Below are 11,649 nucleotides of genomic sequence, written 5' to 3'. Positions count from 1 at the left end.
TAGTGAACATAGTGTTAGCTTCTTTATAAAATGGATTTGCAATTTTATCAATTTTATTTTTATTATGTCACGTGATGTATGTAGGTAATTTCGTCTATCGTCGCAACACTACAGTCTCTTCTGAGAGACTCTGCTACCAGCCAATGAATAATTTCTGGTATTCAGGTTGTAAAATTGATGAGTGGCGCGATAACAATCGCGCCCAATCAAATAATAAATACCCCTTTGATTATCTAAGAATAAATAAGATAAATTAATGTTAGTCGTTATGGCTGATTCTGATTGATTCCCGCCATCTTGAATATTAGTCGTATAGCAATAGAATTATCGAATAGCAATTCGATGCTACGATTAATTTGCATTTTAATTGCTGGATTAACATTTGGTTTAGTAAATTATATATTATGATTTGAATTATGCATTATTAAATACACAACAATTAAGATTTTACATGTGACTTTCAGAGGTAATTAAATTAAATAATATTCTGAATACCTTCCGCTTTAAGATAGTGATTGATTGATAATTAACGGACGATTGGCGCAGTGGGCAGCGACCCTGCTTTATGAGTCCAAGGCCGTGGGTTCGATTCCCACAACTGGAAAATGTTTGTGTGATGAACATGACTGTTTTTCAGTGTCTGGGTGTTTACATGTATATTATAAGTATTTATGTATATTATTCATTAAAAAAATATACATTAGTCATATTAGCACCCATAACACAAGCTACGCTTACTTTGGGGCTAGATGGCGATGTGTGTATTGTTGTAGTATATATCTATTTATTTATACTTAATTGTCAGAAAGAGGTGATACAGTTTATTACTAACCGAATACCTCCTGCAAGCGGTGATAGCCCAGTGCGTAGGAAGTCGACTTCACTCTCGGCGAAGCGAGTTCGAATCCCGGCACGCAACCTGTAACTTTTATAAGTTATGTGCGTTCTATGCAATTAAAATATCACTTGTTTCAACGATACCTGTATACCTGATAGTTCTCCATAATTTTCTCAAAGGTGTGTGATGTCCACCATTTCGCACTGGGCCAGCGTGATAGAGTACGGCCTTAACCCCTTCTCATTGTGGGAGGAGACCCGTGCCCTGTAGTGAGCCGTTGAAGGGTTCTCGCGACGACCTTCTGCATCTGATTTATGTTAACCGTGTAGTGTTTGCAATAGTAACCTGTGGTTAGAAACAAAAAATATTAAATTTTTGAGGGCTTTTTGAGCTTTCACAGTTTCTGCGGGCCAGACCCCAATGTATTCTAAGAAATAAAAACGATTCCGACGAATTGAGAAACTCCTCCTTTTTAGAGTCGGTTAATAAAATAAGAGGTTTTACACACCGAATTAGCTATTTGACGGAAATGAACCGTCGATTCTAATTGTTTTAATCATATAACTTTCTTACACATCGCCCCACAGTTTGAAAGCATAGATAAACCTGTTTGGTAATATAGGTTGGTAATATTTACTGAAGGTATTTATTATCGATATACCTACGGCAAAAATATTTGAGCTCATTCGTAGTCCAGCAAGGAGACTGAAATAGAATAAGCTAGCCGATTTTGAAATAGAAATTAGTTTTTGTAACTAAAAAAAATTACGGGTAACAGAACTGAATAGAAATTTTTACACCTATGTATAGGATGAACGAGGGAACTCAATATAAGTGTAAATAATATTCTACAGTTAACGTAGCTAAACGAAAAAGAGCCAAGTTAAAGTAGTCTATGAGGCATTATTGTCCTACAAATAAATGTGGATTAACCTCGCAATAGTTAAGTTTTTTTACACACTAACTTTTAACTTTAAAGGTTGTTGTCATAAACATTGCAACGTTATGCCACATTTATTTGTAAGGTTTTAAAAGTATAAAAACTACCACAATGTGGGTTGGATCCTAACAAATTTTACAAACTAGGCCTTTAGTGGCGCCATCTTTTCTGCGTTCATGATAACATTAGACTCGTTTGAAAGAACCGAACCTTGCTAATACTGAATACAGAATTTGCGTTGCCTTTAAACTTCAAGCCCTACCTACTAGATGGCGTTAAATAGATGGCGTTAATTAATAGACTTTAAAACAGGAGTTGTTACAAATTATTCAACTGTGGATACCTATGGCTTTAGACGATGATTACATCTTACAACCGTCTAGTTATTTTTGGTGAGCATTTGAGAAAGATCTTAGTTGCTATATAATGATGGAAAAGCTTCACTTTAAATGAAACTTTTTGAGAAGTTGATTTTTACAAATTATGTAATCTACGTACGCAATACCTTTTTTTTTTACTGTAGGAGGAAATCCTCATGGATGTCAATAGGTCAGTTAATACCTCTTAACATGCCCGACTTCGCTGAGAGTACAACACTCCGCGACCTACGGACTCCTACATACCCCGACCGTCCTTCCCGGAACCGCAATACGCATGACTTCAGAAAGGGGGCTGTCTGCTCAGGCTTCGTCTGCCTTTTGCCGATCCTATTCGTCCCTTACTCGTTTTTGCATAATGTTCTGAAGCATTGTTGCACCCCTACTCCACTCTCCAACATTTGGGGCACCAGATTTACCCTCGTAAGAGGCTCTCCATCTCCGCAGAATTTATTTCTCGCCTCTTCGAACTCTATACACTCAAATATTGCACATAGGCAATACCTGAACTCAATTTATAATAAAATTTGAATTGGGTAAAGGATTGTTAGTTGATTGAAACAACAATATTTATTAAGTAATTAACTATTTATATATTTCAATAGTATCTCTTATAATTATAACTAAGTATATCTCTAACGCTCCGCGCTCGCAATATTTGGTTTAAGTCTAGGAGAAGAATCAACAGTTAGTGTCAACTTATAATCATAATCAACAGTCAAACAAAGATCTAAATGATTACATTTAATAATTAAAACTAAATGTAAACTTAGAAATATGTTAGCGCGCATGTCAACTTAATGATTCAAAATACTGATTCATCTCTTCTACGGTAATTATAAAAGAAAACTACTCTATTTAGTGGGGAATGTTAACTTTGGTATAAAATATTAATTATAAACAACAAAACATAATCAAACTCAAAGACACTCGAAACTATTCTTATATCAAGCATAAATTAAGAAAAATACTGTTTAATTTAGTCTAAGACTGTATTAATGTATATTTACAATGCCTTGGATGTTGGCGAGTTTTAACGTTTTTTGAAACATGGTTAACTATAGTTGGAGTTACTGTTGAAGATCATTTTATAATTTTTAAATTCGTTTTAAACTTTTTTTCGCTTTAGATCTAAATACGTGTCGTACTGTAGAATCGAAGTTGCTTTTTTTAAATGTCATTAATTGTAGATCAGAACACAAATCATTGCACAAAAATCAATATAAACCGCAAGAAATAAATTACAAATTTACTAAAAATACATATAAGTAGATAAAATAGAAATTCTAACATTTATTAGATATACTATATATAAGACATTTATCATAAGTTTTTTTTCTAATGCACCACATAAGTATAGGCTTCTAGATAGTAAAAGGCTTTGTTTTGTAGGTACCGTTTTTCTCTAATCTTAGGTATATTCATTCTGTGAAGATAATATACATTTACGCTACATTTTCTTTGTTATAACAAATTCGTATCTTAAATACATACATTCGTAAATCGTAAGATTTTTTAACATAACAATTTTGAAATAATTAAGGATAGGTACATTGAACCTCAAAAAGATGCAACGACGTGGTGCTAATTAAGTTGTAATAGTGAGTACTTTGAGTAGCTCACTACTGCCCAGTATTGAGCTACTCAAAGTCTATGAATACACCTCCTCTCTCAAAGGGAAGGAGATTCGGAGGTAAGACTTTTTCCGCTGCTCCAATGCGAGTTTGTGGGCTTAAGAAATTGACATGATAATCATGAAAACAAGACAACGGTAAAAGGTAGAAAACCTAGAATTTAAAAAAAGATCCTAAATGCGCCTCGGAATACAAAGCCGAACGTGTCTAATTAATCCAAAACTCCGTTCTTAAAGTTGTACCATTCTTACTCACTACTCTCACGTATCGGGAATATATTAAAAAAGGGACTGTCACTTATTTAGTAGTGTAGTTTCATATATAACAAAATTAGCACCACTGTCCAAAAGTGTTTTTTTATAATACCTACAAATTTTTATACTCCTAAAATACCTTCAAGCATTTTAATAGGTACTTGTACAACTTGAGTTATTATTTTAATTCAAAATCATATTTTTAAATTTAATGAGGAAACAAGTCTCTAAAAATTAAATCAAAAGCCATTTATAATTTCTTTTGTGTTTTACTAATTCTGTCTAAATAATTTTATTAATCAAATCTATTTGTGCAATCCTGTCCTACTGAAAAATTGAAAACAATTTAATGCTACATTTTTTTTCATAATACAGAAATTCGTTTATAAGTATGTATATAAATATTAGCTAAAATAATAGCGTTTCTTTATAAATTATATCAGTCAAATGACCTCGAATTATTTAGTTTAAATATTGAACTGGGATATATAAAAAAAATATTACATGTACAATGCGTACCACAAATATTGCAATATTCAATAATTATTATTGCACGATTATTTCCAATACAAGAACCCGATTCTCGACCATTTAAATAATGTTCATGCCCCAAGATTTGACTGTATGATACAACTATCAAGTTTGGTGCCAAACATTTTAAAGGTACAATACAATTTTGACGTCATTACCAATTAGGGCCCAGTAATGTACAACATAAAAAGTGTTAAAACATATAAGTATTATATGTCGAAATAGAAAATCAATCCCAAAATTCCGTTGTACAAACTTTAACTAAGTAAGACTATAAATGTAGCTTTCCTTTTCGCAAATGGCGTTGTGAGGATAACACTACGTCTTTTATAGTTTCATGCACAATGATTGCTTCAACTTGCAATCAATGCAAGATTTCTAATCATCATTCTTCTGTAACCATGGCGAATTTTAACCACCCAACATTAAATCATCTACCATAAACTAGATGGCGCTGTTTACAACTTAGAATAGTAACAAAATTAAACGCTAAACAATTATAGCGATAACATCCTATTCTAAGATAGAAATTGTTTCAAAGACGCTAAACATTGATAAGCCCACAAATGAACCTTAAATGCTAATGTCTTCTGGTGACTCGGAATCCCTCAAGCAGTGGAATCGTGGGTGGATGGATTCGGGATGATGGTGGCTGTTTGTTCGCGATGTCGTCTTTCCTTTGACGCAGCCGCAAGTTCTGCTTGTAGTGTTATAACTCTCTCACGCAGGCATTTTATTTCGTTCTGCCAAGTCTGTAAAGGATATACACAACGTGTAAATGACAACGGAAATAATCATCAAGAGGCGTTAGAGGTACATTATTTACTGTCTTTAAGAGTTATGTGTGGAACCGAAACGCTAATAGTTTTCGATTAAACCATTGCCACAGTTTTCACTTTAAGAAATCAGATACAGCCCTAACATCGCATGTAAAAGTAAAATCAAGTGACTCCTGTCACTTCATTAGGTACATGTCGCGTAGCGAAGTTACTATGCACGTGTCTTTATTTTATCTTCAATAGGGTTAGCATAAGTAAACACTTAGAATGTTTTGAATGTTTGTATGGAAAAATAAATATGCTTCTTCAAGTTCAAGTTCAAGTTCAATCAAGAACTTTAAAAGTAAGTTTGGGTTTTAGAACCAAACTAAACAATGGATGGAATTCCAAAAACATGTGGCGGAGACATCTTTTCTCTAGAGACAGTCTGTAAACTTTACTTTACTTTACTTTATCACTTACTTATTTTAATATTATATATAGCTGTAGTACGTTTAAATTATGTAACTATAAATTAAAATATAAAAAATTTATATATGTACGTTTTTATTTTCAAGTTTATATAAATATATGTATACGAAAAATAAACTATTTATTATTATTATAGTTGTGGATTTATTTAGCTAGTTTAGTAGTATTCGTTTTATTGTTGTATTTTTATTTTAAACTGCTTAGTTTATTATTAAATTAAAATATAAAAATGTGGTCAGTGGATGGCTACGTATTTCCGTGGTGTTACCTGGTTCAAGGAGCCAACTGAACATCTGGCGCATGCAGCACAATGCTGAGCTGGCACCTTTTTTAGGTTGTGCCACACATAACATACGAGTACTTTCTTTCTTTATTTTGATTTAATATTTTTGTAGGGTGATTTCTTATGAAATATACTTACTTTGACGGTGAAGGAAAACATCGTGAGGAAACCTGTCCGCCAATTCACACCAGCGTCGCATTGGGCCAGTGTGGTGGACGGCTACTAAACCCTTCTCTTTATAGGGGTACTCAGGCCCTGTAGTGGGCCGGTGATGGGTTGAAATGATGATGATGATGATGACTTACAATATTCTGTTTTAACAGGTCCAGCTTGTCGTTCTTCAAGCGGCAAACTTCTTGTCGCAACTGATCAGCATCTCGTGGCGTATTATGCTGATCGCGGGCATTGGCACCTGCTTCAGCAGATGACATGGACTCCAATCCTGTATCGCTGTCTACGTATACTGCACCTATGGTCAAATTTAAGTTTTAGTGTCACTATTAATTTAGTGTTTTAAAAGATTATTCAATGCTTTTCATAACCAGGCCCACGCGTAACTAATTTGTGACGTCAGCACTGACAGTTATTATATGAAATAATATAGAAAAGTACCTAACTTGACATAAGTTTATAATTTTTGTATTTATGTACGTTCAACGTCAGGCATATAAATTATGTATGATAATTGATAACGTATGATAAAAGTGTGATTTTACCATCTTTGTTATGTAACCCTTATTGTTAAAAAGCACGCCTACACGCTCTGAACCGCGTGGTGGGCCAATGCTATAAAACCCTCTCTCCTATGAGTATGAAGTTAATAGGCTGCGGATGAGGTTAAAAACACGATTACACAATACTAAAAGTAAACTTTCCGCATCTCTCACAAGATAGAATATTGAATGTTAAAATGTAAAATATAAAAGTGAAAGTGCTTATATTAGGAATACTTGAAATAAATACATTTTGAATTTTAAATTAAACTATAAATAAAGATCAAAGCTATATTTTTAAGTTTTTATTGTATTTAGTCTCTATGGACAAATAAATAGAAGGTCGTGATTTCTGTAGTCCAATCAATTTATAATATATGCTTAAAGGGTACAGCTAAAGGTAAACCAAAAATGTAACAATGACTGACCAAATATGTTTTCATCCAATGGAAAATTCCATCCAACAAAGCGTTAGAACATTGTTGAATACTATATGTATTACAACACTTATAGGGGTGAAGTGGTTGGTGAAATATAATTTTGCTTACCAAGGCTACCTTTTTCGTTCCAATCTTTCTTTCCTTTCAGTTAACTCATATCAACAATCGACATATAAAGTAACGGAAATTTTATGATCTTACAAACTATTTTTTTTTATTACCTTTGTGTTAAGTTTTTTGCCCTGTACCCTTCATATCTTTTTGTAAGCACAACCAACTTCGCACCATAAACTGACTTATAATTTAGGAAGAAACAAAAAATATGAGACGTACACAAAATTTGTGTGGTCACTTGTAAATAAAAATGAACTACATTGCGACATGCTTATACATACTGTGCTCCACATAAAGCTTGCCTATTATATTATGAAAATTAAGCTTAACTTGCTATACTCCGCGAACAGCAGGAGAATCTGTATGGTGTAATTTATAATGTCTTCAATCCGTATACTCCACACCAAACAGATCCGGAGCATCCTCAGGAGATGTTGACTTTACAATGAACTTAACAAATGTTCATTGTAAAGTCAACATCTCCTGAGGATGCTACGGTTTTGGAGCGAAATACAGATTTTCCTGCTGGTCGCGGAGTATAGCAAATTAAGCTTAATTTTCATAATATATTATGGATTTCCGCAAAGTTACGCCTGCTTCTATCCAATGCTTGCCTATTAGTTATAATACAGGTAATAAAGTGTACAATAATACATGGACATATAATCTACAGGACTAACCTGTTGCTTTACCACAACTCAGCCAGTCCTTGTCGTCTATTTGAGAAGAAAATGCAGTTCAATAAAATGTACCTTTAGGATAATGGATGTACCACTATTTAGACGACAATTAATTTACGAAAGGCATTCGATGAAAACATTATTCAACATAACAAACAATTCTCATAATGCATCCGAACGCATAAGCTAAAAACGTTTCCGCCAGCCATAGTACTAATTGATGGTGCGTAATGACGTCATCACGCTATATCTCATTAATCGGATTGGTCTATTGATCGGATGCACAGTGAGATTTAATTTCAATGTTTGTAAATACAGATGTTACTCTACAATGATTCTGTAACGTAAATTTTTATAACACTATATAACGAACAAGTAGAATTCATAATTTAACGAATCAACTTCTACATACTTTTCATTAAATGAATGAAAGTGAAATCCTTGACATCCAATGAATTAAGTACCTAGATTGTTTGACGTTGATGAATCAGATATTACTAATTCCAACTGATGGGGTAGTGCTTGTACGAATATTTTTGGAAGCCTCAAATCGTGAATAAATTGGAAAGTACCATTTTTTATTCCACGTTAGTCCTTGACCACTATCTCACCAGCAAATCAACCTCTGAAGGCTCTGTGGGAGGTCCTTTATGTACCATACCCCTAATCGGTTTTTACGTGACATTATACCGGAACTCAAATCATTTGGCGGCACGTCTTTCACGTCTTTGTCAGTAAGGTTTTAGCTACGTTCGAAGCCGTTCGGACTGGAGTTAATTCGGAAGTTATAAATTTAAGACCAATGCGACAGAGAGGTCGTCCACTATCGTAAATTTGTACAGTGATAGGTCAAAATTCTATAAAGTAAACTTACCAAGAGGATCGAGATCGACGGAATTAAGGCTGGAGTCGTCACTATGGTCGTGTAATGGCGGGCGCGGTGGTGCCACTCGTGACGTCACGTCCGGGCTCGACTCGCCGGATCCGCCGGCAGATCTGACCGACACTGCGCTCGCTGAGGACGATGCAATGGACGATTTGGAGCGACCACTCTGTAAATACACCGACGCGTTACAAAAGCAAGCGGTGAAACCCTATGGGGGTTAAGGCTTCGGTATGGGATCGGGGGGACCGAGTTCAATCCCCGAGACACAGCTCCAACTTTTTGGAGTTATGTGTGTTTTAAGCAATTATATATCACTTGCTTCAACTGAGAAGGAAAACATTGTGAGAAAACCTTCATGCCTGGGAGTTCTCAGTTTGGAAATTGAGGCAGATTATGGCCTAACCGATTCTCTTTCTGAGACCGTAAATGTTAATAATGATGTCTTCCAGATGCAAGCCTTTTTTATTTTTATTATTTAACTTCACACAGTGACAGGTACAGGTTACCTTGTGCACATGTAACAAAGACAATTTTTAAATAAATAAATAATAAATAAATATACTACGACAATATACACATCGCCTTCTAGCCCCAAAGTAAGCGTAGCTTGTGTTATGGGTACTAAGATGACTGATGAATAGTTTTATGAATAATATACATAAATACTTAGAATATACGTATAAACACCCAGACACTGAAAAACATTCATGCTCATCACACAAACATTTTCCAGTAGTGGGAATCGAACCCACGGCCTTGGGCTCAGAAAGCAGGGTCGCTGCAAACTGCGCCAATCGGCCGTCGCTTATTTATCAATCAAGTCACCTGGAAACCTTTCTTTTGTTCTTTTCCGGGATGAAAAGTATTCAATGACCATCTCCAAAGTTCAAGCTATATATGTGCCAAATTTCATAAAGAGTCGTTAAGTCAAATATGGATAACAAGCAAACCAAGTAACATTATTTCCCACGTACTTAATTACTATTGTTTTGTGTTAAAGTACTCACATTAGGGGTAGGTGTGTCGTGTAGATTCATTTTCTTATTTAAGACATTATTTTTGTTGCCGTCACCCGAAAGATTCGTGTCCACGCTTGGTGATCTGTAAAAGTTAAAATATAAGTAACAATCGGAAAAAACCGTATTTAATAAATTTGAGAATGGTCTTCCAGTTGGATTTAATTGAAATAAACGATCTTTATTTTTTATACAGTGTTATATCTTGTTGTGAAAACATATTACTGTAAACAACAATTGCAACTTTGGCTAAAATATAAATAGCTTTGAAAAGTACACCCACGAAAATGTGGTGCACTACGTCGCTTATGCTGGCAGCATTAACCTTTCGAATAGAAAAACTAATTTGGCCAGCTCTAGGATACCTAGATTTGATAATCTTTTTTGATTATTTCTTATAAAGAACCTGAGACACCGGCCCCGTTGCCCTAATGTATGTATCTATACCCCGCACGCCTCGCGAGCAGGAAAATATCTTATATCCTCCAGGACGCATAGGTAACAAAGGGTTTTATCTTAACTCCCGGTTATTTATCCGATCTTTTTCTAGAATAAAAAGTAATCTAGGATGCAAACTATATAATAAGTGTAGCTTTATTATAAATGTAACACTACATTTCGTTTGATGAAATTAGTTGTTGTTGTAGTTAATTTCATCAAAATCGGTGTAGGGGACTAGCCGATGTTTATATTTTCATATTTATGACATTAGTATGTATGACACTAAAAAGTAAAAAATACATCGCGTGCTTTACTTTTTAGTGTTATTACTTTCTGATTTAAAAAAAAAATACCGTCAACATGTACTAACCTGACTTTGGGATTAAGGACCTTTCTGACCGTATTTAAAAACTTCGATCCCGGTCCTTCGGTCCCAGACCCCTCTTGCTTAGGCGTTCCTTCCGGTTGTGGTGATACCGCTCCGGGCTCATTCCCCGCCCCCGTGCCGAGAAACTCAACAGTCTTTTCCTTCAACTTATCAGCTAATCCTTGCAGCAACGAAGCGCGAGTTCTTTGTTCGAGTTCCGCGAATTTAAAGGCCTTGTAGCACGCGTTCTCAGCGTTGATGAGTTTGGTGAGAAGAAACTCTTTCAATTCTCGCCCTTTTCTGAATATTGGCGGCTGGGGAAGCGTCGGTCCGAAAAATGGTACGTCGTGTCTACCTGTGACGGCCACCTTGTACCTGTAAATAAAAAATCTTTAGAAAAATTTCAAAACTTAAAAAATCCACGTAAGAACTGATTTTTTGACACCTAAACAGCAATGCCTAAAATCATGTCGATCCTTCGCTCTAAAACCACGCGTATCGTAACTTTCTTCATGATAAAAAGTACATATTATAGCTTTATAAAATGTAAAGTGCATATCAAATTCGCTATAAGACTGATATAAAAGGCATATACTCATTTTGGCATCGGCAGTAGGAGAGCCGTAGCTTATGGCGTGATGGAGTCGCATATATCCATCCAAACTTTCGTATTTATTAGTAATATTTAATAATCGGTGTGTGCTCTTGCCATCTGCATTTCTTTTTAAGGTAATCCATGAAATGACTTGATAACAATTCTTTAATACAAACTAAAGTCTATTAAAGCTTCGTCTAGCAAGCAATTAAAATCATCAAAAGGAATCTCGCGCTCGGACAACCTACAATTTTAGTCGTCATAAAAAAACTCCTTAATTACATAGTCGC

General features: G+C 34.8%; 1 protein-coding gene across 4 annotated transcripts in view; it reads right to left on the bottom strand.

Annotated features, from left to right (window-relative positions):
- Nucleotides 1–4,493: 4,493 nt before the first annotated feature.
- The window catches only part of LOC120630933 (rap1 GTPase-activating protein 1), a 204,507-nt gene continuing 197,351 nt past the window's right edge, over nt 4,494–11,649 (bottom strand). For all 4 annotated transcript variants that reach the window (XM_039900288.1, XM_039900291.1, XM_039900289.1 and 1 more), the window contains 5 exons: nt 10,768–11,139; nt 9,948–10,041; nt 8,929–9,106; nt 6,413–6,576; nt 4,494–5,326 (listed from right to left, as the gene is read on the bottom strand). In XM_039900288.1, the coding sequence (XP_039756222.1) occupies nt 5,183–5,326; nt 6,413–6,576; nt 8,929–9,106; nt 9,948–10,041; nt 10,768–11,139 (952 nt within the window). In that variant the 3' untranslated portion in view covers nt 4,494–5,182. The remainder of the gene's footprint in view (nt 5,327–6,412; nt 6,577–8,928; nt 9,107–9,947; nt 10,042–10,767; nt 11,140–11,649) is intronic.

This window comes from Pararge aegeria, chromosome 17, assembly GCF_905163445.1.
Source record: "Pararge aegeria chromosome 17, ilParAegt1.1, whole genome shotgun sequence".
In the NCBI taxonomy this organism is placed as follows: domain Eukaryota; kingdom Metazoa; phylum Arthropoda; class Insecta; order Lepidoptera; family Nymphalidae; genus Pararge; species Pararge aegeria.
This window is presented reverse-complemented; position numbering and strand designations above follow the sequence as displayed.